Source organism: Fomitiporia mediterranea, assembly GCF_000271605.1.
Source record: "Fomitiporia mediterranea MF3/22 unplaced genomic scaffold FOMMEscaffold_15, whole genome shotgun sequence".
In the NCBI taxonomy this organism is placed as follows: Eukaryota; Fungi; Basidiomycota; class Agaricomycetes; order Hymenochaetales; family Hymenochaetaceae; genus Fomitiporia; species Fomitiporia mediterranea.
In genome coordinates, this window is record NW_006760400.1 from 1407984 (window position 1) to 1434755 (window position 26772).

The 26772-nt window shown below is 47.0% G+C and overlaps 11 protein-coding genes across 11 annotated transcripts; 5 read left to right on the forward strand and 6 right to left on the reverse strand.

The window, feature by feature from the left end:
• The first annotated feature begins 63 nt into the window (after positions 1-63).
• Positions 64-1450, forward strand: FOMMEDRAFT_143144 (FAD dependent oxidoreductase). Its single transcript, XM_007271106.1, has 2 exons — positions 64-1250; positions 1315-1450. Exons 1-2 carry the CDS (start codon positions 126-128, stop codon positions 1420-1422), a joined length of 1233 nt encoding a protein of 410 aa, XP_007271168.1. The 5' UTR covers positions 64-125; the 3' UTR covers positions 1423-1450.
• A 442-nt stretch (positions 1451-1892) lies between these two features.
• On the reverse strand, positions 1893-2927 carry FOMMEDRAFT_113993 (P-loop containing nucleoside triphosphate hydrolase protein; the record flags this gene model as incomplete). The annotated part of the gene is made up of 3 exons (XM_007271107.1): positions 1893-2189; positions 2252-2386; positions 2445-2927. The coding sequence occupies 3 exons, from the start codon at positions 2925-2927 to the stop codon at positions 1893-1895; spliced, it is 915 nt and encodes a 304-aa protein (XP_007271169.1).
• A 929-nt stretch (positions 2928-3856) lies between these two features.
• On the reverse strand, positions 3857-4402 carry FOMMEDRAFT_50369 (uncharacterized protein; the record flags this gene model as incomplete). Its single annotated transcript, XM_007270891.1, has 1 exon — positions 3857-4402. A coding segment is annotated over one exon (546 nt), but the record flags the coding sequence as incomplete, so codon positions are not given.
• A 376-nt stretch (positions 4403-4778) lies between these two features.
• Positions 4779-4940, reverse strand: FOMMEDRAFT_95967 (uncharacterized protein; the record flags this gene model as incomplete). Its single annotated transcript, XM_007270920.1, has 1 exon — positions 4779-4940. The coding sequence occupies one exon, from the start codon at positions 4938-4940 to the stop codon at positions 4779-4781; it is 162 nt and encodes a 53-aa protein (XP_007270982.1).
• A 3343-nt stretch (positions 4941-8283) lies between these two features.
• On the forward strand, positions 8284-9185 carry FOMMEDRAFT_95587 (P-loop containing nucleoside triphosphate hydrolase protein; the record flags this gene model as incomplete). The annotated part of the gene is made up of 3 exons (XM_007270897.1): positions 8284-8640; positions 8700-8834; positions 8886-9185. The coding sequence occupies 3 exons, from the start codon at positions 8284-8286 to the stop codon at positions 9183-9185; spliced, it is 792 nt and encodes a 263-aa protein (XP_007270959.1).
• A 566-nt stretch (positions 9186-9751) lies between these two features.
• Positions 9752-11931, reverse strand: FOMMEDRAFT_95902 (uncharacterized protein; the record flags this gene model as incomplete). The annotated part of the gene is made up of 5 exons (XM_007270917.1): positions 9752-10025; positions 10081-10705; positions 10893-10920; positions 10972-11652; positions 11821-11931. The coding sequence occupies 5 exons, from the start codon at positions 11929-11931 to the stop codon at positions 9752-9754; spliced, it is 1719 nt and encodes a 572-aa protein (XP_007270979.1).
• An 856-nt stretch (positions 11932-12787) lies between these two features.
• Positions 12788-15390, forward strand: FOMMEDRAFT_149116 (uncharacterized protein). The gene is made up of 14 exons (XM_007271108.1): positions 12788-13057; positions 13141-13421; positions 13474-13483; positions 13540-13559; positions 13613-13742; positions 13800-13859; positions 13918-13950; positions 14015-14149; positions 14203-14298; positions 14355-14393; positions 14461-14535; positions 14602-14645; positions 14719-14750; positions 14822-15390. The coding sequence occupies exons 2-14, from the start codon at positions 13353-13355 to the stop codon at positions 15126-15128; spliced, it is 1050 nt and encodes a 349-aa protein (XP_007271170.1). The 5' UTR covers positions 12788-13057; positions 13141-13352; the 3' UTR covers positions 15129-15390.
• Positions 15391-16225: 835 nt separating this feature from the next.
• FOMMEDRAFT_149117 (uncharacterized protein) lies at positions 16226-18432 on the forward strand (the record flags this gene model as incomplete). Its single annotated transcript, XM_007271109.1, has 13 exons — positions 16226-16413; positions 16514-16628; positions 16830-16959; positions 17017-17076; positions 17130-17162; positions 17212-17343; positions 17434-17529; positions 17599-17637; positions 17703-17750; positions 17801-17827; positions 17896-17939; positions 18008-18039; positions 18121-18432. The coding sequence occupies 13 exons, from the start codon at positions 16226-16228 to the stop codon at positions 18374-18376; spliced, it is 1200 nt and encodes a 399-aa protein (XP_007271171.1). The 3' UTR covers positions 18377-18432.
• Positions 18433-18730: 298 nt separating this feature from the next.
• On the forward strand, positions 18731-20707 carry FOMMEDRAFT_170976 (uncharacterized protein; the record flags this gene model as incomplete). Its single annotated transcript, XM_007271110.1, has 3 exons — positions 18731-19443; positions 19507-19559; positions 19616-20707. 3 exons carry the CDS (start codon positions 18731-18733, stop codon positions 20425-20427), a joined length of 1578 nt encoding a protein of 525 aa, XP_007271172.1. The 3' UTR covers positions 20428-20707.
• Positions 20708-21537: 830 nt separating this feature from the next.
• On the reverse strand, positions 21538-22755 carry FOMMEDRAFT_96003 (glycosyl transferase; the record flags this gene model as incomplete). Its single annotated transcript, XM_007270926.1, has 3 exons — positions 21538-21663; positions 21739-22286; positions 22461-22755. Coding segments are annotated over 3 exons (969 nt in total), but the record flags the coding sequence as incomplete, so codon positions are not given.
• A 1059-nt stretch (positions 22756-23814) lies between these two features.
• On the reverse strand, positions 23815-26734 carry FOMMEDRAFT_136953 (uncharacterized protein; the record flags this gene model as incomplete). The annotated part of the gene is made up of 11 exons (XM_007271111.1): positions 23815-23838; positions 23903-24412; positions 24471-24834; positions 24899-25017; positions 25081-25111; positions 25173-25291; positions 25354-25422; positions 25474-25539; positions 25602-25706; positions 25773-25927; positions 26389-26734. 11 exons carry the CDS (start codon positions 26732-26734, stop codon positions 23815-23817), a joined length of 1908 nt encoding a protein of 635 aa, XP_007271173.1.
• Positions 26735-26772: the final 38 nt, after the last annotated feature.

Below are 26772 nucleotides of genomic sequence, written 5' to 3' on the forward strand. Positions count from 1 at the left end.
TCTCCATTGCACATTGGCTACTTCTGATGAAATATACCTACATCCTTATAGATAAGTTTTATTCACGCACCTGGTGTCTCGCGACTTTGAGCTTGTCTCTTACTCATCGACGCATTCACACAACAATGTCTACCGAACGAAATATAGTCATTATCGGCGGTGGTATTATCGGCTGCACTTCCGCATACTACTTAACGCATCATCCATCTTATTCCCCAGAGACGACGTCAGTGACTATACTTGAAGCCTCTTCAGTTGCCGGAGGAGCTTCCGGCAAGGCAGGCGGTCTAGTTGCAAAATGGGCTTATCCAAGGGAACTTGTTGACATTACTTTCGGCGAACACGAGCGCCTTGCGAAGGAACACCGCGGCGCAGAGCGTTGGGGCTGGAGATATACTAATGTTGGTCAATGGGAAGGCCGAGGGGAGGATATCGGGAGTCAAGATATGACGTCGAAGGTCTCGCTGAACAAGAAAGATGGATTACACACTTCTGAAACGATCCAGGACTCCTGCTATAAGGGAGTTAAGAAAAGACTTCCTGGAGACCTTGACTGGGTAAAGGAAGAGCTTACGGAGAGCTATGAGCCAATGGCTGGAGGAAAGGAATCGGCGCAGGTGCACCCGTATCAATTTACGACGAGCATGTGTGCGTTAGCACAAGAGAAAGGAGCCAAGCTCATCATTGGGAAAGCAACAAATATCATTTATACAAAATCCGAAGACTCAAATGAGGAACAGGCGCTGGCTGTATCAGGTGTGTCATATGTTGACTCTGCCTCCGGAGAGATAGCCACTATCCCTGCCACGCACGTCCTTGTTTCCGCTGGTCCCTGGACACAGACTATCCTCCCAAAGGCACCCATCACCGGTACACGAGCGCACTCGATCACAGTCCGACCCACCCGCCCTGTCTCTGCGTACTGCCTCTTTACAGACATTACTATGCCAAATGGGCGCAGTGCAACGCCTGAGATCTACGCTCGTCCGAATAACGAGGTATATGCGTGCTCTCCAGGAGATGGGCTCCCTCTACCAGCTTCGACCGCAGAAGTTCAAGTAGACACGAAAGTATGCGACGCATTATTCGAGCAAGTGGCTGCTATCAGTCCGGAGGTGCGCGGTGGGGAGGTGACGGTGAAACAGGCGTGCTACCTCCCTAACGTCAATTCTGGACCGCGTGGATGTCCGATTGTTGGTGCAGACCACATGGTGAAAGGGTTAGTTATTGCTGCAGGACATACATGCTGGGTACGCATATATTGATTTTATTTCTATGCTCCAATTAATATTGGAAAAATATATTTTAATCCAGGGTATCTGCAATGCCCCTGGGACGGCGCGTGCTGTTAGTGAATTGATCATGGACGGGAAGATTAGTTGTGGCAACCTCTCACGGCTGGCTCCACGAAATTTCTTTTAACTCGAATCTATGCAAGCAAATGTATTCTGACGCAAAACTGTATATATGACAGACCAGTAATTGAAATTTATACATTGACAAGAATCCGACTAGATATTGTGTGCGTGCCGAACATTACCAAGTTACAACCTTAGAAGTTCTGGCCAGGATGAAGGAGATTCTGTCTGACTGCAAGCTGCCTTCGAGGCGCGTGTCCGACGACAGCTGGGACTATTCCCATATTTTCTGCCATGTTCGCCTTGTCACTGTCCGCGTTGACGGTAAGAATTTGCTTAGAGAGGACTTTAATCTGGTCCATGAGGACTGAATCACTAAAAGGTTGCCCAGAATAGTCCTCGGTAGACATTCCTTGTGCGATAGCGCGAGTCCTGTCATGCGCAAGGCGCAAAAGAAATGAGACGAATCTGGCGCAATGTGAGGTAAGCAAGGGTGAAAGTCACATATAAAACACAAACTGCAAAAGCTCCGACTTACAGCTCCTTGAGGAAAGCGAAAGACCATCCCTCTGTCTTCTCTGCGACCTCTGCCGCGAGATCAGTGTCGCTTCGCTCGAACTTGACGGTCGTTTTCTTCGCTGAGGAACCCGGAGAACTACCTATTGACACGATTTTTCGGATCCATTTAAGTGCGTACGTGGTACGTAATGAAGAAATAGGCAATCCAAAATCGTATTTCACGTCAAAACGAGATGGTCTATTCAGGATGGCATCATCAATCTGCTCGGGGTGATTCGTCGTAGCGATTGTCAGAATACCCTCATTTTGGGCCTTTATGAAAGCGAAGGTCAGTCAGAGAAAGTCAGAAAGTGCAGAAGGACGCGTGTACGCACCAATCCATCGAGTTCATTCAGGAATAATGAGCGGACGCTGGCTGAAAGGAGCGAGTCAATGTCTTCGATGACGAGAATGCAAGGTGCGTGGGATCGCGCATGGTCGAATATCGCACGAACACCAAGTTCAGGTCCCTATGGGCACGTGGGAACGATTAAGAAAGAATAACATACTGTGTAACGGAATACTTACCCGCGAAGTTGTAAAGGACTTCACGTACAACGCGGTCTGTCCAGATTCCTTCAAGAGAACTTTGATCGATTCCGTCTTTCCATTTCCTGGTGGGCCAAGCAATAGCAGGCCCCTCTTCCAGACTACGCCTAGGTCCTGATATATCTCCCTATTCCCAAAGAAAGTGCGCGTATCCCTACGCAATCCTTCAAGAAATCCCTCCTCGAGGACGAGGTCATCCCATGAGGCATTGCGAATTGCTGCCCAAAGTGCTTTATCTTTTGCCCAGACTCCGCCTTGGTACACCCACATCTCATCCTTGAGTGCATTGTTCCAACGATAGACTGCAGTAATAAATGCATGACCCGCGCTTTGAGTGCTTGATTTCTCATTAACGTCACGCACAACGTCTGTGGGAGCCTCAAATACGAAATCGTACAGAGTGTTGTGACCCCAGGTAACCTTGTAGACAGTAAAGTCCGTGTCCTTGTATTTAAATGTCATGCAACCAATACGGAGAGTAGAGTATAGTTCACCCTTTTCGGTCGACTCATTTATAGAGCCCGTCGGTACGGCACGACCAAACAAGCCAGCCGCGGATCCACCACCTGCCCTGGCGTTCCATGCAAGTAGTTCATGCCTCGGTTTATCATTCTGAATCTCCGCTGATATACCTTCAGCAAGCAAATACGCGGATAAGGCAAAGTTATTATCAAGCAGCGCAACGTGCAAAGTGTTCCGCCCAGGATGAAGCGCTTTCAGTGCGGATAGAAGCTTGTAATCGTCATTATTAGTCGGAGCTGAGAACTGTTCATCGAGGATGGACGCGAAAGACACGTTTGTGGGCAATGAGGAAGTAGTGGTAGCCATTTTGTTACTGAGTGTGTTCTGCCAGTGAAGTTCCGTAGATAAGCATGTGCAACAATAACTGAAGTGACTAGGTCCGACCAGGAATTAGAAGAGTTGGAGTCATCGTAACTCCATCATCAGATTGCCGGAGTTTGTGGAGCATTGAGTAACACAATTCTTACTGCGGTCACAAAACCTGTGCGCTGAACTTACTTCGAGGAAATGCACACCCAGAACAGACTCCTTAGACGCCGCGGAGGTTTTAAGAATCAGTCAAGATGAATGTCTACACCACGAGGTGCATGCCCGAGTCACTAGCAGAAACCATTTAATAAGCACGTTCATTGCCGTGAAATAGCGCTGATCCAATATTTCGGCATCCTAATACCCAGTATCTTCCACACACGGTGGGCGCTTGATGCAAGGATAGTAAAATTGATGTATTAATTGTGCTATCCAAAAGACGCAGGTCTCTCGATCGGTAAATATAGACCGTACTATCGAAACGAGCAACTCACCAAAAAAAGAGAATCGGATAACGATTATGGGGTATTTGCTTCTTCTGCTTTCGCAGGTTGGCCTTCTTCAAGGCCTTTCTTTAGACCCTCCAAAGTCCGTGCTAATTTCCCACCGCTAGCTTCTCCGAGCACCATCGCCAACTGCACTGCGGGACTCGAAATTAGGCCAATAATCTGTTGCCGAAGGGTCTCCAAAGTCGGAAGTTTGGATACGTCCTTAACTTGCTCCACCCCAAATACTCGTCCTTCTATGAGTGCACCGACCAGTGCGAGCTCAGGGTCAAGCATGGGCTTTTGGCGCTTCACTCTACGGCCTGGAACACGACCCTCATCATCGTCATTCGCTCTCTCCTTTCCGTTCTTCTTTGCATCTTTCTGCGCTCCACCTTCCGACTTCTTTGGGACGGAGCGCTCAAGTGCGCGTAAGATGGCATGCAGTGTTGGTGGGTCGAGACTTGGCAAGCTAAGGATGGCCAAACCATCTCCACCGGCCATCTTTGCAATCTCCGAAGTTGCCTTCTGGTCGAGTGGTGCTTGATTACGCAGCGCTACGCCGAATATACTCGATCGAACAATAGTAAGTTGCGGTAATGTATCCGAATCTGGAGGTGCGTCAAGTAGACTAAGTTGGGTGCCTTTCGGTAATGTCGCGGCAGCGATCTCCCTCCTAAGTTTCACCATTCCAGAAGCCTTGACAATCTATCATATCTTTCAAGCGACAATTATATCTTTCCCCCAGAAACTAGGATATACCTTAGTCAGACTCGAGTCCGAATAATGGACAAGCCTGATAAGGTAAGGTAGGGAAAGTATAAACTCGACAAACCCAAGGTATCACGTGCACGACCCTGAATACACAGCCACTTACTCCATTAGGAAGGACCCTAGCGGCAAAAATCGTGGTGAAGATATGATTTTTGTCTCAGTCTCAAGAAAATTGTAAAAGCTTTTAAATATGTCAAGTAGAAAGTACATTGTGTATTTACACTTATAACTCAGCCAAAATATTATCAGGAAGCACTCTATGACTATGGTATTTCCGGTTTGCCCATTGAGCTTGTTTGCCAGTCAAGCCTTTCTGGTATGCATTCATGAATCTAGCTGACCAGTTTGCAAACCTATGAAAGAAATTCAATAAAACTACATACATAAATATTTGAAAAAGATACTTACTTTCTGAACAAATCAAATGATACAGCTCCTCCTTTACTGTACAGGTTTTGTGTTCTAGCTTGTATTACTTTCTTTCGGCAGGGCATTATTGACTGAGTTGCGTTGGTAGCGTACAGAATAGAGTACGAGTGGAAACTCCCGAGAGCCTGTGGGAAACTAGTTTTCCACAGGTCATTTTGCTGGGGCTCTGGAGGCGTGGTAAACCTCGCGTGGACAACACTTAGTCAGCATATTAGTAATATCATTATAATGTTCCAAAAAGGAAATTTTAAAGAATTTTGTGTCGTTTACCTCTATTGAGCTGAAAATTTAGGTACTTGGATATTTATAATTAAACATTACAAAAGGTACAATATTAATTTCAGACATTGGTTATACTGCTGAGAGCAATTTTATTGTGTTTTATAGTCTACCAGTGTTGAAACATACATAATAAATAGATATATCTAAGAGAAATAAAAAGAAAGAGGCAGCTAATTACATTGACCAGGCTTTATTATTGTTCAAAATTTGTAAATTGTCTGAAGAGGTACTGGAAATATTGTCCATATCTATCACTTGTACCTCTCCAGTTTTATCAGAGTGTACTCCTTCAAATGAAGGAGTATCTGAAAGAATGTCAAGCAAAATAGGAGATGTTAACCTAATAAAATGACAGACATAGAGTATATGCACTCTCAAACTATCTATTTTCCTTGCTTTTCGTCAGGTTGAGGCATTTTTTCTTAATTTATCTACTGACATAATATTATGTATGACTAATACATTTGAGTTTTCCACAGGCCAATTTCCGGCAACCCTTGTGGTAGTGAGGTTTACCTCGTGGGAAACCTCTGTGGTAATCCTCACTGTGGGAAACTAGGGAGTTTCCACTCGTACTCTAGTACAGAAGTCATGTGGATATAGATGCTGTAATGATGACTAATAATTATGTATATACCAAATAAGGCAGTTATTTGTAATATTATGGTTACCCGAGGTGGCAAAAATCAAAAACCTAAAAACTCAAAAAAAGTTATTTTCTCGCCAGAATGTTGCTAAGGACATTCTAGAGTGTTTAAGTCAAAAAAAGCTTCTTTTGGAAATAAGTCAGGCATTTTCTAATATTTTTGAAAAATAAAACCATCAATTTGTAGCTACTTTAAATACAAATATTTTGATGGAATTACATTTTTAATTTGTGGTGTGTGGAAGATGGTATTTCGTTGTCTAAGTGTGAGGCCAAAAAAGGCAATTAAGGTTACATGAGGTCGGTTGAGTTTATACTTTCCCTACCTTAGAACACATTCACGGCACTTTCTTTCCACAAAGGCAACGGTATTGCATGAATACGCTAGTAAAAGTATATTGCATTTTTGCTTATTTTTAGCTTTGTATTATTTCCCTACTGTACAAACAAGACATGACTGTCAATGAGTATGGCAGTATTACATAGATCAGCACCCAGTCTAGACCTATGATCTCTGGGCGATTGGAAGAGGTGAAGTAAAACTTTTGCTTCAGAGCAGCCAAGCGGTGCTTCTCTATCCTATTATAGGCATTTTAGATAAAGTTAGTAGTACGAGTTACACTATCTATCATCCTGCTCAGCTACTGGACAGACATTGTGCACATTTATATGTAGATCGAGGTTCCATTGCGATGAGTACAACGAATGCCTTCGTTCTTATACAGGCTCAAGGATCCCTCTCCCTAGGCTACTTATTAGTTGTTACGGAAGAAACTGCCATTTAAGACTCGGACTATCCTGAGTGGAGGATACACTAATTCGTGGTTCCATCGACAGAACAGCGCTGAAACATGGGAAAGAGGAGTAAAATCAACGCTACATCGCCTTAAACGGCCGTTCGAATGGGATTCGCAGATAATTCTGGATTAAACGTATGAGTTTATGAGATAGAGTAGTAGACGGCAGTGGCATTTTAGTTGCGAGAACCTGGACCACGTGACAAGATAAGTTTGACGCCGCGAAGAAAATGTACTTCGAACTGTCTGTCATGTTGCGAACTCTACGCCCACCAGCCTCACGAACTACAAAGCCTTGCTCATCAAGTCTATTCGTGTTCTCTCGGGGCTATGCTATTTCGATTAAGCCTCCACGAGTCTGGCCTGGCAAAATGGAACCGCGTGTTTTCGATGAGCGCAAAACATATCTGTATCACCAGTTCACCTCACTACTAGGACGTGGGTCGTCACAACCGCTCCTATTTCTTCATCACAAAAATTCGCATATAGCTATCCCATATAGGCTAGATGTGCTAATTCGTAGAGTCCATGACCGTTAACGTGTCCGCAGCAAGCAGGTTGAGGCAATATATCAAGGGAAACCAAGTCAATGTGAAGTCATCCTAGTGAATAAAGCACAGCTTAGAGCCCAAAATGGAATAGGCTGAATCGACTTGATCGGCGAAAAATGCTGTGCAGCTTGATGGATAACCGCAAACGCAGAAGTAGGTCCGTCATATAGAGATGGAACAATACAGACTCCTTCTGGGTGTGTGAGTGCTGGCGGCGGCGCAGGATTGTTCGGCTATGTTCAATTTAGTAACGTGACCCTTTACAATTTACCGACTATGTCGTATGAGCGATAACACTCAGTGAACTTTGCCAGAACATATGCTTTCTTGCTGTGCATACTTGCTGGTGACTCATTAAATCAAGCAGCCTCTGCCGTGCTTTACATTTTCACATCTCGGCGCTGATATCATGATGCGATCTGACGCTTGTTCTGCAGATATGACTAAATCGCTAGTAACGATGAGGGTATAAAAGCGCTGGCAAGGACACTGGGTCTGATTAACATCCACGACATGGCTCCTGCTCAGCTCTCTGATAACTCTTCCTTCGCCAGCATACTTGATGACCGGTTCAGCGCCAGGTCTCCAAACGTCGACTTCTCAATTCTTCGATCACTCAAGGCTTTGCACCCCGACAAGCGCCACGTTGCTCTACTCGATAGTGCAACGTGCCCCTCCTTTCCAGTCTCAGGCTTCCTTGACTCTCGTGGAGTTCTCGTGGAGATCATTCAGGATCCTCTGCACGACCTCGTGAGATGGAATTCGAAGGCTGGTGCTGGATCCGCTGCTGGTCTGCAATTGGGCCTCCTTGCCAACCTGCACGCTGGTGCGAGAACCGATAAGGGCGAACTCGTACCACACATTGCTACAGGCTCGTTGAAATTCAAATACGAAGGCACAGAATTTCTGGTCTACAAGGTCACCTGGCATCAGGGAATTTGCGACCAGATCTGCCTCTTCGACTTCGTCTTTGACGACCCTGGAAACCCCAGACTTGACGGAACATACTACGGCGATAAAGCAATGAAGTCGGCTGGGCATAATCTTATCTCTGAGGTCTATCGCTGGGCCGGTGCCCTCAAAGATGAGATGTGGGTCTTTCAAGATGGGGGCTGGTCTAAAGACAAGCCTCTTTGGGGTGCAATTCGCGACGCGACGTGGGACGAGATCGTCCTAGAGACAGAATTCCTCGAAGGACTGCGCCGCGACACGCAAACCTTCTTTGCAAACAGGAAGATATACAAGAATCTAGGCGTTGTGTGGAAGAGGGGCCTTCTCTTGCTTGGTCCTCCTGGGAACGGGAAGACAGAATCAATCAAAGTTCTTTTGAAGGAATCTGGACAGGCCGCTCTCTACGTCAAGTCATTCACTACACAAGATGTAAGTTTCGTTCTTTTTTTATTTTAGCCGATACGGTTAGCCTAACGCCTTCTCGACAGGGACCTGAACTTGGAGTGAGGAGAATATTTGATCACGCAAGGGCGAATGCACCCTGCATTCTCGTGATCGAAGACCTTGATTCCCTAGTAACTTCTGACGTCCGCGCATTCTTCTTGAATGAGCTTGATGGATTGGTACTGCAATCAGTTATCGAATCTTCCAGTATCTAACCATTCTCTCCATAGGGTCAAAACGAGGGTATTCTTACCATCGCTACTACCAACCACCCGGAACGCATCGATGATGCAATTCTGAACCGTCCATCACGCTTCGATGTGAAGTATAATTTCGACCTTCCTACCGAGAAACTTCGCGTCACGTATGCGTCTAAATGGATTCGCAAGATCACGGCTCTCACGACAGATGAGGAAGGCTCTTCGGGAGGAGGTCCTATCGTTCAGTTCGAGAAGAACACAGCACAACTTGCCGAAGAAGTTGCGAAGGAGACAGAGGGATGGTCTTTCGCTTTCTTGAAAGAACTGTAAGTGATTATAGAGTTTTGAGGCGTGACAATATATGCTCACTTATTCGACAACCTTACAGGTTTGTATCCTTCCTGCTTCGCATCGCTCATGACAAGACGCGGTTGCTTGCGGAAGGAAATCACGAGCCGATGGCTTCAACTCCGGCTGACACCATCCTGATGGAACAAATCAAAGCACTTTCTAGTCAGATCGTACATGTGACATCTAAGGAAAAGGACGACCAAGGCGGTGATGACACGGCGAAGGCGGCTATGAACTTCAATAAGATGATGCGTCGCAGGGTGGTACAGGCCTCCTCTTCGCTTGCTTCGGCAATGCCGGCCGCCCATTCTGGCCCCAATTTCTAATTGGCAAGACATCTAGCACTTGCACCTTCCCCTGCGTTGCACTATTTTCATGTTTTTTTTGGAAGGAGTGTAATAGTAACACCTTAACTGATATTCCTGAATTCTAAGATGAATTGTCGAACACATGTGGCTGACCTTTGTGATTCTCGGGTAAGCGAACAAGTCAGGCCAAAGCGATGTAAGAAAATCAAGAGACAGACACGATCATAAAGTTCCATTTTAGAGCGCTTTGTGCATCCCCTCAGTCCTGACATTCCAACCGGATGTAGGAAAGCCTGGTGCGGTACCATTGCTTCCATCCCAACCTTCTGCCATCATTGCAACAGCAAGTAGCAAGCTGCCAGAACCAGGGAAATAAGGTGTTGGCACACGGGCACCACCGCTGGGCATTCCAACATCATCGAACGAGAAGATATCGTTGAGGAGCCAAGAAACAGCTTGAGACGGTTCACCATTGCGTGCAGCAGACATTGCGAGCATTCCGAAGTCCCATCTGAGTCCAAGTCATGCTTAGCCACCTCTTCTAGTCAAACTAAGGAGGTACCCACCCCCAACAATTTGATATATTCCAATGCGTCCACACTTTTTCCATCGTTGCTTTTGCAATAGTCAAGTTCAAGCCCGGTGTCTCAGGTAACCAGCCATACAAGCCAACCAATGCAGGATGGTCATTCGTGTACGTTGGTCCATCCCAGAAATCGCTTGGTATACCTTCGTATACGGAATATGTTCCGTTGTCGCTCGGCAGACTTGCAAGGTTCTCTCGTACAATCGTCCAGCTTGTAGGGACATCCTCACCCAAACGCTCCATCCATCTCTCAGCAAGCTGAAGTCCGAACTTCCAATACGATAGCTCAAATGCGGGGTTCCTTGTCACAAGCGGCTCTGTATCTTCACTCACAACGTACATTGGTGGACCAAGGTCATAAACGTCCGTACTCTCATTATGGAATGCGAATACGCTCATCCAATCTGCGGTCTCATGAACAATATCACTCCACTTGTAGAGCGTTTCTGTAGTCGGGAAAGCGCGGTACTCGTATTCGGCGAAGACGAGCGGATGCGGTTGCTGCCAGATTAGAAGTTCATTAATTTCACCTGGGGCACTGCGTCCCGACGGATCTGACATCTTTCCCCACCGTGCCCCAGCTGGCCATCCTTGTTGCACTTGGGCTCGTTGAATGGACGTTGGAAGAAAACGTGAGTAAACGGGCGATGCGCGGTGAAGAAGGTCCCATTTCGACCAGAGTGCCCAATGTACACTGTGCCAATAAAACTGCTCCATGTGGAACTTACCATACTGAATATGTGCCACGGTTTTATGAGTCTGGTACGGTTTAAGGCGTGGCTGAAAATTCACTGACCCATCCGTTGTTTACTAGCCCAGACTAAAGAAATGTGTAAATCATTGGACTCTCCGAGCTGAATGATTAACGCACCTCTTGCGGCGGGTTATTTCCTGCTTCGTTGACCCGCAGAAGATAATTTGATAGAATAATTCTGCGTTGTAGTTCATTCGCCCTCGGGTCAGTGGAACCTGTATACACATCTACGAATCCACCATTTGACCAGAATGATTTCCATGCATCCACAGACGATTTCGTCGTGGAATTAAAATCAGGCAGGGAGGTTGATGACTGAAGAGCATACGAGATAGTAACGGAGAATGTTGAAGAGTTGCTCGAAGGAACCACACTGTATCTATGAGAATCAGGCGAGTTGCGAGAGATGTTGAGCTTGGAGCCTCCAATCGCTGTCACGAACGAGTTGTTGACCAACGTGTGCACAATCTCTGCCTGAGCACCTTTTGTTACAGAAGAGTCCTGGATAAGGCTCGTCGTGTGGTTAGAAGTCATGTTGAATGTCCCGACGAAAGGAGCAGAGAATTTGGAAGAGCCATCGTTCCAAGGGAAATCGAGGAATAGACCGAGTCTTCCGTCTGAAACGAGAGTCGAATCAATTTGTATGCCAACAACATCGGTATCTTGTGCGCAGACAGTCTCTACTTGGACCCGAGTTCCATTAATCGTAAATTCGCTTGTCATTTGGCCCGTCCAAAGCTCGAGCAACTGCGATTTATCCTGGAGGTCGGGCTCAGTCACGTTCATCATTTCGCCAGACTCAGTTAAGAAGAGAAGTCCAACGCGTCCGAGGTTAACGCGATTAGGATTCGAGATGAGCCATTGTTGTATGTCAACAACACCACCGTACATATACGTCACATTCCGCCCATGGTTATCGAGTGACGTACCCTTGTAATCTAAAATGTCTTCAAGTGTACGTCCAACCGGAAGCGAGTCATTCTTCCATCCCCATGATGACATGATTGCAAAAGGCTGGAAAGTCTGTAGACCTGTGATGTCCGCGCCAAAAGCGAAGTTCCCGTTACCGACTTGCATCGGTGTAGTCAAACTCGACGCATTGCGCGTCGGGTTGTAACGCGAGACAACTACATGCCTATCGATACTAGCGCGAGCCGCCGCAAGGAAGGTTAGGAGAAGAACAAGAAGGAGTGAATGCAAGGACTGCATTCTCTTGGAAGTGCGACAAATAAAAGGGAGCAAACGCTTAAGAGATAGCAACTTCAGATATAGTCATTTTATCGAGCAAGGTGGGTGAGACAGGTGATCGCTACATATGTCATAAGCTTCTTCGAGCGCCAGCCTGGATGAATTGTCGAGGAGAAGGCAAGAGCTTGACTTCGGGACATTGTCATGTGTTCGTAGCTGAGAAACAACCTTGAAAGTCTCACGGACCGCCGCTTTCCGAACGGTCCTCCTTCCCCGTAAGGATAAAGCTGGGTCATCTGACACTTTTAGTTACGTTATGGGCTTTTTAACCTCTGGTCTGACTTGTGCAGTCCTTTGGAGCATAATTTTATTATTTGAAAAGTTGTTATATTTGATGTTTGAACTTTGGACAGTGGAACTGACTTCATCATGGCTTAAGTAATCAAATATCTCCCTTCTAGGCAACAGTCATGTGACACGTTACAGGCGAAAAAAAAATAGCATTTTGAATTTTGAAATCTGTACTAGGTCCATCTCTGTTGTTTAAGTTCGAGACATTAGGAGGCCTACGTCTGCTCACTGTGACATCTCTGTTCCCTTCTGTCTCTTCTGTCTTTCGCTGCCACATCTGCGTTGCAGCCTGACAAGACCTATCATTAAAGTCACACTTGCTCGGGACAGTGCTGTGCTTACACTAGTGGAAACAGGTTTTCGCCACGTTAAATTTACACTCACATCTGACACAGGAGACTGTGCGCATGTATTTCCGAAGTACTGTAAAGCCAAACAGACAGATAGAGGCGTCTATCCGCACCGAGCCTATACTTTTCAAGCTTCTTTTGAACTGGCTTCCGGACTTCCTGCATCATCGTATCAGACCGTCCATCAGCATCTCGGCAGGCTAACTCTGATTCTGAAGCTGGAAACTTTGATTAATTACCGTATTCCCTGCAGAAGCCGAACAGTGGCCATGATGTCGTGTGAGGCCGCCACGGAAGTGGCATGTGCCGATGCTGTGAGGATACTTCTACTTCTAATAAGCGCTTAAGCACTCCTTTTCATTTACAGTTCTAGACTAACTTACTTCGCTTTCTTTAGAATCCAGTAAGGCACGAAATATCAAGTTCTTAGCGTGGAACGTCGGCTGTTCGCTTCCCTTCCTCCACCTCTGGCGTCAAAGCCATTCAGTTTGAGCGAAGGACAGTACTTCGATATCTAGGGCGATGATGGAGTCAGAATACGTATAAGATGAAAAGGATGGATAGGTACTGGATAGTGCCCGTTGCCCATCCCACCTAGGTTATAATTCCATGGCCAATCCTGCTCAGCAACTCTTGGACGAGTTCATATTAGCTCTGGAAGACCTTCGTCTTCTCACTGTACGTCCTCCCAGTTGTAGTTAAAACTTGCCCGACTTACTTATTCGAACAGTATATCGATAGTAAGTATTGCCGTGGACGAACAACGCAATACGTTGCTCATCTCCCTGATTTGAAGCTGCAAGTATAGCTATCTTCGTGAGTCACCGTTTGGATTGCAGGCTGGAAGAAGATTAATCCTCGACATTCAGGTCTACGATTATCTGCTCACTTTCGAGGATGAGCGTACATTCATGTGGCCAAAGAACTGGTCAATCCTGAAAGTCTTGTTCTTTATGGTCCGATATCTTCCTGTCCTCGACTTGACAATTACTGGAATAGGTGAGCACACCACAGCTCAAATACCAATTTTGAGACGTGGGATGAATTAGCCTACAGGTCAATATAGGGCAAACCTGTCACCGGAAACATGTTCATTTTCGCTAAAGACTTCGGCATGTAAGCAATCATAGAGTATACTCTTTAGAGATAGTCTAATAAGTATTCCGGTGTCAAGGGCTTATCAACTTGGGTATTATCACTGCTGAACGTGCGAATGCTTCATTCATATTTCATTTATTCCTTGGCTCAGTCTGAAGATTACCTTTCTTCAGTCATCCTGATCATCCGCACATATGCAATATTTAATCAGAAGAAGCGTGTTGTGCTCATCTTGCTCATAGCCTGGGGTGTAGCAAATTTGGTTCCTGACTTGGCGATAATGGCACTCTTCTTGAAATCGATTGAATGTGAGCACTGCCTTATCATTCTCGGTGCAAATATAGTAAGCCCCTTTGTCCAGTTACGCCTTTACCTGGAGGACTTCGTGGATGCCTAATTACCTCGGGAAATACTTTACTCATCGGCGACTGGATCATCCTGATGATCTACGAATCTAGTGAGTACTCGCCTGCGAGCTGTAGGATGACAACCTTTTGATGCTCTGCATCCTAGTTCTTCTTTTACTTCTAGTGATTAAGGGCATCCAAATGTGTGCGTAAAATACTGATATTGGACAAGTATTTGCTGTTGCTGAGTTCACACTATATCATTTTATTAGATAAGGAACTTGGAAAATCATCCCTCTACCTAGCACTCTTCAGGGATGGTGCAGTTTTCTATGTGTACATTTTCGGTAAGCGCTTGCACGAGCTCAGCGCTGCGTCCAGAGCATTAATTATTCTAACTTGGGTTACTCAAGCTCTATCGGTTGCGAATGTGATTGTGATATCTACTCTTTCGGCAGTAAGTTCTGCTAAGACCTTTCAAGTCGTACCGCTTTCATGAATGCCTTGCTGACCGATAATCGGTTCTATAGCACGACAAATCGAAACTGGGTATGCTTGCAAGGTACGTTAGTGAACCCCTTCTCAAACAAACTTAACGTCATGTATATTTAATTATTTTTTTAAATTTCTCAGCATCGAGCGAGTTACGCACTCCATCCTGACAGGACGTTTACTCCTAACTCTCAACAAAGCAAACAAAACGCTCACCGATCCGTCTCATGTTACTGTCGATCTACAAAGTATACAATTCGAAGGAAATCCGAGGGGATTGGAGGATAGTGAAGCTGGGATCGGGAGTGATGCTCTTATGTCAATGTCTGCTCTCGGGCCACTTGAAGGGACGGGGATGTTGACTTCTGGGGACGCTTCGGCGACGGGATCTCAGTCGAGCTATCTTGCAACTGGGCCGAGTATAATGTCAAGTGAAGCAGGGATTTGAATCTCAGAAGATGAAGAAGAGGGCTGTGGACTCGGAAGCAGGGACCAGCACTTTCTTAACAACAAATTCTAATGCGCAGTGGTCTGGTCCGGAACCTTCGGCTTCAACATTGTCAATGTCCACGAAGGCTCCTGCCAATGTTTGATCCATTTGTATTGCTATTCCTCACGACTCAATCGACCCCAACTTTACATATTTTTTGAACACATTGTGTACATTGATTTTATGCCCAGACACGCACGCTTGTACTTTTACATTGGCGATCCTACCCAGACAACTCTTCGCTTTCTACTTGTCACGTAAAGCTGATTTATTGAAGCTTGTAGTTTAGAGTTAGCTCATTCATTCATTCCTGTGCATGAAAGAACGAGACGGGAGTCTCTAGAATATGAAATACAGAATAGTGGCTTCTACTAAATTTTAGTCCATCAGGTGCGTGGGAACATAGCTGTACTGTTACTGTTTGAGTATTTGGTCCCGCATTGACTTTTACCACACTTCGCTGGCACAAATGATCTCCAAGCTCAAGCAACTCGGTCACCAGACTACTTAGGTCATTTCAGTGCAGAAATAGTCCCTGATCCATTCGCTGTTCATGGTGAGCGGTAATCCCCTGGACTTACCCACCTTGTCAACAGTTCCAGTTATGTTACAGGTATTTATACAGCCATGACACTGAGTACAGTGTCTCTTCTTTGTGCAAAGGAGATTTCAACTTTTAATGATGCAAGCGTTCTCTATTGCAGCGCCTTACGCCCGATGGCTCTGTTGAGAGGCTGTCAGTAAAAGGTACTCGTTCTCGCCACTCCAGTTCTAGTTCCGGCTCACTGGAAGGCTCCAATATTGCAGCAATACTCGTACCCTGGCTGTGAGAGTTCTTGAACTAGTCAAACGTCGGGAAGTGCGGGGCATTTGTAAACGAGCGCCTCACCCATGGAGATTTCCAAACCGTGGCGGACAGCATATTCTTCTCCGATCTTACTGATCTTCAGACAATCTTACAACAGGAACTTCCAAACATCTCGGCATCAGAATAAAGGCGGGAGCCAAGCATCCCCCTCAAAGCGATTCAAGGCGGTGTGGTTATAATTATATCCATGAGCAGAACGCACCTTATTTGGTTGCACTGCGTCATGCCTCTGATCCATGTGATCCTGTGCAAGCAAAATCTAACTGTAGCGGAGGACCTTCTGTCCGATCCGGCTACATGGAAGCTGGCGATACAACGTGCGCGAAGCTTGGTTCTGCTCGCTTTCAACGCTTCTTGGCAAGCGTCAACTACTGCGTAAGTTTGCACGAAGCTGATGCGTTCACTCGTTGCGATGTGCGACAAGTTGGGCGCACATTGGACACGATCCTGTTTAATATATTGTCAATATAAAAAGCCTCCTGGGTTCTACCCCAGTACTTCCTTACACCTCTTCTGAAGCATCTATGGCTGCTTTTGCCAAGGAAGCTCTCGAGCTGATACACGCCTTGCAAGGCCTTCGCACATCAAGTGTATGTTCTTTCACCTCATCTCCCCGCGGTCTTAATATGCACTTCCTGACGGAGTGCGTTTTGGTAATACATAGATAGTAAGAGACCGTTGGAAATACACGCTTATTGCATCGATTATTCATCTCCTCCATAGCCGCAAGTTTCGCGATACTGGTTCGTATAATCTCGTACCTTTAAAGACGCGTGTTGACATTGCATTAGGGTTATGACTACCTGTTGACTTTCGAAGACGAACGTACACTGATATGGCCATCTAATTGGTCTGCCGGCAAAGTTCTCTTCGTCCTGACACGATACCTGCCCTTTGTAGATTTGTCAATAACTGCCTCACGTACGCGACTGCATCTCTCTTATGGCTGGCAGCGTGCTCACGGACATCTTACGACAGATCACTTCAGGACTGGTTTGACTCCTGAAGAATGTTCACTTGCATACAAGAGTGCGGCATGTAAGTTTCTGTCGCTATATAATATGGTGTAGAACTAACTCGTTGTTATACAGGGCTAATCAATATAGGAATCATAATTGCGGAACGTAAGTGCATAAGGTGTACTTCCTGTCTTATCTTAATCGAAATCCACAGTGATTCTTGTTCTCCGGACATGGGCGATATGGGAGAAGAAACGGGTCGTGCTCGTATTACTTATAGCATGGGGCGTAGCAAATTTGGTTCCTGACTTGGCGACCATGGCACTCTTCTTACAATCGATTGAATGTGAGTTATACCTTGGCATCCTCGAACTAAAATGAGTCCTTATGCCTGAACTGGCTGCCCCACCCCCCCTTTCCTGCCTCCTTTATCTAGTCACACCTCTACCAGGAGGGCTTCGTGGTTGCCTAATTACTTCAGGAAACACTCTGCTCATCGGCGACTGGATTATCTTGATGATCTATGAATCTAGTAAGTATTCGCTCATGAACTACTTTACTAGTAACGGCAACCTGTTGACGCTTTACATTTACATTCTAGTTCTTCTCTTACTTCTAGTGATTAAGGGCATCCAAATGTGTGCGTAAAATAGCGATACCAGACAGGCGTATGCTGTTGTTGAGCTTACAATGACCCTTTATTAGACAAGGAACTTGGAAAATCGTCTCTCTACCTAGCATTATTCAGGGATGGTACGTTATACATGTCTTCTCCGTTTGACATGCTAACGCATATAATCTAGGCGCAGTTTTCTACGTGTACATTTTCAGTAAGCATTTTACGCGATTTTGGTGTTATACTCAGACCTTTAATTACTCTCACCTTGGTGTACTCAAGCCCTATCGGTGACGAATGTGATTATAATATCCACCCTTTCTGCAGTAAGTCGCGCTGAGACTTTTTGTATGACTTTCATGTATCTCTTGCTGACTGGCATTTGGTTCTGCAGCATGACAAGTCCAAGTTGGGCATGCTTGCAAGGTACGTCGGGGTCTCTTACCATTAACTAGTTCTCTGGTGAATTAAACATCTATGAACAATGTCTAATTCATTGCATTCCAGCATGGAGCGAGTCACACACTCAATCCTGACAGGACGTCTGCTCCTCACTCTGAACAAAGCAAACAAAACCGATTCGTCTCATGTTACTGTTGATTTGCAAAGTATGCAATTCGAAGGAAATCCGAGAGGATTGGAGGATAGTGAAGCTGGGATTGAGAGCGAGGCCCTTATGTCTATGTCTGCAATCGGGCCACTTGAAGGGACAGGAATGTTGACTTCTGTGGACGCTTCAGCGACGGAATCTCAGCCTTACTAGCTTGCAACTGAGGTGAATATAATGTCAATTTGAACTAGGGATTCCAAGTGATTTTTATTTTGGGACAAATCAATCCATATTTCATGTGTACATTCATTATTGTAATACATGTAACTTTTGAAACTAAACCAGCTGCTCTTATGCAGCGGCGATGGAGATGATGGCTTAAATTAATAGGAGTGAGAAGTAACTACACTCTTCCCGTAAAGCGTGTTTTATTGGGAAAAAAGCGAATATAAGAAAAGGAAATAAGAATATTTTATAATAATTGTGTAGGTATGTAATAGGAATGTAATGAAGCGACGCGGAAAGGGTCGTGATGGATGGGCTTAATTCGCTAAGGCCCAACAATCCATGTCTGAGTCCACATCCAACAACGCTTTCCGCGCTTCCGCCTGGATTTCATACGAACCAGACGGCCCACACCCTTCTAACGAGTATTCAAACACTCATAAAATAGCAACGACGCAAAATATGGATCAGGACGTCGACATGGACGCCCCGCTGATATCTACTCTGCGCGACGAAGCAAGTCCTCCTCCCGCACCTCCACCCCCCTCTGGACGCGTATCCAAGTTCAGGGTCAAGTTGAAAGTCACTGAGCCATCGTCTGCTGCTTCTGCACCATCTGAAACGGCAGCAGCGTCGACGGCAGGTACTGCAAGAGGGGAGGACAGTCAGGAAGAAGGTAGTCACGACTCTCCGGACACTGAAGAGGAGTGGGATCAACTTGCAGATGATGACGATGCAGCGCCGCCGCCGCCTTCTGTCGTCGGGACACCGAGTCGTCAGCCGGCGGTGCCGACCCCGCCTACCAGAAGCCGGGGCACTGGTAGAGGACGAGGAAGGGGAAGAGGAAGGGGGAGAGGTGCTGCCGTTAGTGCTGCAGAACCTCCGCAGACGATATTCGAGATTCAGCCGAGTATCGCTCAGGCGGAGCATGGGACACCCGGTATACTTGATACTGGGAGTGCGGGCTTCGGGACGCCCTCGTCAATCAAGGCCCCGCGAAAACGTGCCGCTAAAAAGATAGATAGCGAGAAGAAGAAACCAGGTCGAAAACCAAAGTATGTCACTCTGTGCACTCCTAACATTGCCCACGTATACTGATTTTCCGTGATTTTGTTCAGAGGATCTAAAGTTGCGCAGCTTCAGGACGATGCTGCCAGCGTTGCCAGCGAATGTACGTTTTATGTTCGACATGGAAAAGTGAACACGTCCTCAAACTTTTCTCTACAGCACTCATCGGAACAGCTAGCTCCTCTCCAGTCATGCGAGGAGAGTTCTTGACACCAGAGCATGACCTAACTCCACTCGCCCTCCCTCCCCCGGCTTCAGAAGCTCAACAACAGCACCAACAACCCGGCCAAACTCAAGCCACCCAACAAGAAAAGCAACAAGAAAAACACGCTCTCGACCCCTCCGTCCCCATACCCGTCTACCGCCTCCCAACAAAACCCTTCCTTGTCCAACCCCCACCCAAGATCCCCGCGGGCTTCGCACCCCTTTTCTCACTCGAGCGTGGCAACGCCGCTCGTGCACCTGTACGGCACTGGCGACTCGCGCAACGCGCGATACGCGGAATCGCAGGCGGGCAGTGGTTCGCGCGTACCTGGGTCGGTGAAAAGGAAAGTACGTATGCTACTGTGACGGGTAGAGACGCCATCGGGATTGAAAACGTTCCTTTCGTCGTTGGCGGACATGGCCATGGACATAGTCACAGTCATACGCCGACGGGAAGAGGACGAGGTAGTGCGAACGCAAGTACGTTAGCCTCTCCTGCGCTCTCAGCTTCCAAGTTACCCAGCGTGGGGGCGCCTCCTTCTGCTGTACCGATCGCTGCTAAGCCCCCTGGACGCTCGAAGCTGGGTAGTTCACTTAGTGTTGGAGGCTCGACGGCTGATTCGTCTCGCGCTGGGTCGGCGGATATTGTGAACCCTGCAGAGAGACCACCGTCGTCTGTTATGCTTTCGGAGAAACAGCCGTTCCCTTCGTCGAAAATGAGACATAGCGTCTCTGTGGAGTCTTTCGCGATGGACGAAGCGGTGTGATAAGTCGTCGCATATTTTGCTCAAAAAGACTTTCCCCTCCCGACTTGGTTTTTCCTGCCTCTTTCTTTTTCTTGTTTTTCACTCTGAAAATGCTGTCTTGTGTGTCTGTGTATCTCATTCTTGTTGTCTCACATCCACCTATTATCTGCAACATCCTAACCCAGTTATTTATTCGATCCTGTTCATTAAAAAAACAGCTCTCATCCATTACTCTCCCGTCATTACTATACTTGATTTTGCATCATCCACGTTTGGGGTTCTACCGGAATGGAGCACCTACCCATCTAATATTATACACATTTACATACTAGTGAAGATTGCATATGGGGAAGGGTATCCCATCAAATTTGCCTGAATGCTACGTAGTGCGTAGGAGTGAATAGGAAGGAGGAGAGGAAAAAGAAAGCAAAATATTTATGTACATGAATGCAAGTAAGGCAAAGCATCTTCAGAAGCTCTCAGAATATACAGAGAAGAAAGGATATAGCAGCTGTGACAGCAAGAAAGAAGGGAACCAGATGGGTTGACGGTAGAGGTATCCACAAAACATGTTCAGAGTAACTGAAACGATGCAAAAGGAGTGTACAAAATGAAGCAAGGGGAAAGGAAGGCCCGACGAGTGGATAAGTATGTATTGTACAAGATATGCATGTGCCGCAGACTAATAAGCAAGAAAAATAACAGTGAAAGCAAAGAGGAAAGAAAAAGGTCGTAAGTCATAGGAAGCCTCTCTAACTCTAAGTGACACCTATTGGTCATGGTTGACCATCTTCTTCTTTCTCATTTTCCTTCTCGTTTGTGATTAATCCTGGGATTTTCGGACGTTCAGGAGGAGGTTGACGGTTGCAGCCCTTTGGGAGAAGGTGTTTGAAGCGTTTTCCACCTGCGATTGCGTATCGTGGGAGGAAGATGGATGAGGGTGATCTATACATATCCATAGGGTGAGTATATGCTTTGTTAGAGTAGGAAATAAGGAGAGAAGACGTACGGATCGGAGCTGAGCATCTGGAGCATGTCTTTGTACTGCAGATAGTATCAATTGTTAGTAAATAGTATTAGGCTGGCGCATATAGGGAATGAACACACAGTATAAGCCTGTGAAGAAGCATGTTAGTAGAAGAAAAAACTCTGTGAGAAAGATGGTCGTACCTCTGGTAAGGGGTTAAACATATCCCTTCCTTCGCAGATGGCCTCTTGTAAGTTCTCCGGCGTCACCGAAGCAGCTTCAGCCCCATACTCATCTACATCAACCAAACATGTTCCGGTCAGATATCAAACCCTATTACCCGAAGGAATCCAGCGCATATACACACCTTGCATCTTCGCGATAATATCGTCCAGGTTTTTGTAGCAATAGCTACAATGCCACCCAGCATCCGCGAGCGCGACCGAACTCACCATCTCTCGCGAATACTCCGTATACCTCCTCGCAAGCCTCGCCTCGCCTCTCCCCAACTCCTCCAATTTCGTCCCAGTATCCCAAACATGTACCTGCGCACGCCAACTATCCCATCCAACAGGCCACTCAAACGAGTACATAAACCTCCTTAATTGGAGGTGCAATGGACTGGGGAACGCACAGTCACGAAGGAGTTGAAGAGTATGTGCCGCGGGTATCTCGTCCGGAGCTGAGAAGAGTACGATCGGCGGCCGACGGGTGTTACTTGAACGTGTACGAAGGAGTGCGTTCATCTCGGATCGGAGACGCGCGGACCATGTTTCGGGGGATGGAGAGCGAATGGAGTCGATTCGAGGTGCGTGGACTGCGCGGTAGACGATCTTGTGTTGGAATGGGAGGAGTGCACTTTCCCACCGCTTTTGGTTGAAGTAGAGACCTTTTGGTGTTCCGTTGATCGTGCCTGTAAAGGAACGCACGGAAGAATGAGCAACCTAGGATAGAATTGGTATTGGAAGGTTGCAGTTGCAATTTATTAGTGCCGGTACCGGATTCTAGGTCCAGGTCTACGTAGCACGGAGGAACGATGAAGGAAGGGACGGATGAATATAAAAAGGGCTGGACACGAAACACGTACGGTTACTTTCGACGATGAAGAACTTGTCTACAACCTTGTCAAGCTCGTTCATCCTAATCTCAAGCAAGTCGATTTCCACTGCTGTAGGCGCATCAAGGATGATAGCGTCCCACACTTCGCGCTCGACGGACTCTCGAATAGTATGTGCAGTCCATCCGTGAAGTTCGCATATATTCGAGTCTCCAAGTTGTAGGTTGTTCACATAGTAATGCGGGATGATGTGGTGTGGACCGGCTGGAGGAGAGGAGAGCAGCGGACGCGTGGCAATCGTTATCGTGCTTTGGATTTCATACCTAGCACCGGGGATTCATTGTGAGCAGCTCGATCCTATGCAGGCTTATTGATTAAGCTGACTCACCAGTAGATAACGGTCGGGTAGATAAAAGCAAGGAGGAATAGACCAAGAAGGATAAATCTGCGTCTGCCAGCAAACACAGACATCGAGGGCTCCACTCAGGGCAAGCAAGAGGGAGATGAGATACGGCCAAATGCCCGTGTGTATGCCTTGCAGTACAAATTGCAACGAGGGTTGATGCTGCAACAATCAATGCCCGATACCTACGCCGCCGTCAATATCAAAATCCCGTAATGGCGTCGCCACCGACGTGTCAATACCAGGAGAAAAATACAATGACGGTGACAAGACGACGGGAGGCAGTGAGATGAGACAGCAGCAGTACTAAGTGTCAGGTGGAGCTGAGGGGAGGGAGGCTGCGGAATGCTGGCACCCACAGGCCCGCTTTACCGCTAGACGGCTAGGCAGTTAACTTCCTCCGGGGCAACGAAACGAACAATGACATACGCGGTATGTTCGGACTTCCTTCTATTATCTACCTAACCCCTTAGCCAGCTGCTGTGTCCCCTCCTTCCATATCTCAATTGGGGTGGGAAGTCGTCCGCAAAACATCCGCCGTCGTGTGCATATAATCAATAGCGGAACTCCATCATATGTCAGGAAGGCGTTCTAAGTACGCCGATAGCTGCGGTCTTCTCTCACGTTCATTACTAATTTTTACAAGAGCATTGTGCAGTAGTGGTGGTGAGTGATGATGACTGTCAAAGGACACTCCGAGCTGATGTGATTGCTCGAAATTACTCCAGACAGCTCATATTCGAGTGATAATTCCGGTTGTTATGTTGCCTTACACTAAACCCTTCTTGTTCCAATGATCCTCCGAGCGCACAGCCACGTCAGGGAACAAAAATCATAAAACCGAGGTATATAAAGGCAAAACGAAACATCAAATATGAACATATTAGCCATACTACTGTATCGTCAGTATTTACAGGGGCAAATGAATATAGACATTAGAATCTCGAAAAATCAATATTTACAACTCAATCTTCCTCTGGCTTATCGCTTCGCTGCCTGAGCTTGCTGTAAACGTTTATCTCAGCTTAGTCGACTGGACCATATCAAGATGAAAAAAAATAGAACGTACCAAGAACGACATCAACTGCTGGTAGTCCTGCGCAGTCGCACCTCCTGCGCCAGGTTGAGCACCCTGTGGTGCGGGCGGAACACCATACGCTCCGGAAGGAGGAGGCATCCCAGGAGGCATCTGTGGTGGCGCCGCAGCGTTTGGCTGCCCTGGTGTCATCTGCTGCAGCATTGCAAGTACATTTGGTGGCAGACCCGATAGGGAGGGCGGTATTGAACCAGGCGGAGCGCCGTTCGCAGGTTGCTGGAGGTTCGAGGGTGGGGGAGGTGGTGCACCATATGGATTCGGCACAGGAGGTGGGCCACCAGCGTACGTCGATGGAGGCGGCATACCAGGCATAGACGGAGGTGGAGGGAAGAATCCCGAACCGCTGGGCGGCATTTGGGGAGGCGGGGGCCCTGATACTGGCGGCGGTGCAGAGGGCGGCGCTTGTCCACCAGCTTGAGGTTGCTTCAACGCAGCGAGCAATTGCTGTACTTTCCTTGCTTGTTCCAATCGCTCGTCGACGGGCTTTCCAATCCCACTCATCAGTATCGAACAACAGACGGTAATTCTCGAGTGTACTTACCGGTGCAGAGGGCGTAGAAGGCTGGCCATAAGGAGGTTGAGGGCCAGAGGGCGAAGGCTGCCCGTACCCGCTAGCAGGCGGCGCACCACCATAGTCGCTGCCTCTATTGCTATCATAACGGTCGTTAAAGCCTCCTCCACGCCCCCGACCGCGTCCGCGGCCACGGGCCCGTCCTCCTCCTCCGTCGTAATCATCACGGTAACCGCGATCACGGTCACGATCACGGTCCCAGTCATCCCGCCGATCCCAATCGTCTCTTGCAAAGCCACCCCTTCCACGAGGAGCACCACGTCCACCTCGATGTCCCCGAGTACTATGGTCATCATAATCTCGACCTCCACGGGTTGATCTCTCGTCCGGCCGCCTATTGATAGGTTCACATTCGTAAAACGAACTCAAACACTATAGAAAGCAAGAAAAGTATTCACCTTTGGGGAATTGGACCGGGCGGAAGTGGCACGTCGGGAATATCGGATGAATATTGGACTTCCAGAATGCCATCTTGGAACGGCTGATCATGCATTCGGTCATATGCATCCTCGCAGCTCTGCAGGAAGCACATAATACTATCAGCCTACAGTATCAACGGTGCACGGGGTGATCCTCATACCCTAGTATCAAAATACTCTACGTAACGTTCACTAATTGAAATATATGTTCAGCTTATGTTTTGCAAAATATAAATAAAGACATCTTAATTACCTGTGCATATTGTCACCGACTCTCACACTTTTCACATCGCCAAACTGCTGGAATCTTCGGCGAACTTCATTGTCGTCGATCGGAGAAGACGAACTGCGTAGAGTCACGAGAAGCGTGCCCTATACATACACACCAGAAGGATCGTTAAAAGCTACCAAGTTCATCCTTCTGCGAAACATACCTGATTACGATCTTTGGGGTCCTTACTATTTACTTCATCCGGACGAGGTAGGGAATAATGTACATCAATCTACGATGCATATCAGTACAAGCAACCTTAAAGAATAGAAAACACGCATACTGGACGGCCGGAGATGTCCGTGTCTTGCAGGCGTTCACGGGCGCGCTCTGCTGCGCGTAAATCATACTAGAAGTGAGATGTAAAAGTTGGTGGATCCCTTCGATGTAGAGTTTGCGATCATCGCTCACATATGTAACGAACACCATGCCTCGATTCGCAATAAGATCAAAGAAAGTTTTTATTTCCCCGTGTTCTTCGAATATTGCGCGAACATCGTCACTGTTTGTCTCATACTGGTTTTATCAAAAGCATGAGCTTAAATTCGACGCTGGCACCTAGCGGGCATGCATGAGACTCGCCTTAATGTTGCGGATGAATAGCGTTCTACAGGGCCGTTCACGCATTATCCTCTCCTCAATCAAAGAATCATGGACTTTGTCATCTCGTTCGCGGCGAGGCACTCCTGGTGCACCACCGCGACCACCACCACGGCCTCTGCGGTTTGGTGAACCATCTATGTGAAACTCTCAGTCAGTTTAAAGTTCCTCGCGTAAGGACGCCAACGGCGTAGTGAAGAAATAAAATTCAATGGAAGCGAGCTGAATTGTCTCCATGAAACGGTGAACTTCAAGAGAACTTCAAGAGGACGGCATTCTCTTCCTCAGACTAGCTGCTTTGAATAGCGGAGCAGTGTCTTTCGTCGAACGTTTAAATGAATTCCCATGTAGTAATTGTGCCTCGGCGATCGTGTAGGCTTCCTTAAATAATCTCTGACTGGAATCTCAGCCTCAAGCGTCTATTTTCGCATTCAACATCGACTCGCAATCAGCCGTCAGATTCTGCAGGAAGGACGGACCAAGCTGATGAATGCTTAGCGCGAATATTTATGTGTCCCTCTTTTCGATTTTTCACCGCCGACTCCGGAATTCAATAGAAAAACTCTGCTCTCAAAACCGTCAATCTAATTTAGCGCACCTTCGTAGCTTCCATATCCTTGTTCATTGTAGCTTCCAGAGGCCTCACCATATGGTGCATATGCTTCGCCATAACTTCCACTCTGACCATAATAATCTTGAGAGTTATTGTCCCACTGATTGTATGATTCTGGCGTTGCGGAATCGTAACTTGTACTCTGACCGTATCCTCCACCGCCTCCGTAGTGATTTGCGTTATTATAACCTCCGCGACCGCGCCCTCTTCCGCGTGGCGAACCACTTCCCCTATCATATGAAAATCGCGTACTGCGGTCTGGACCTGGACCAGAGGAGTTGCCCCTGCGGGGACCTCCCTCATATCCACCATACGGATGGTGGCGACTCATGGCTACTTTCCGAGATTTTGCGCTAGTTCTCAAGCAAT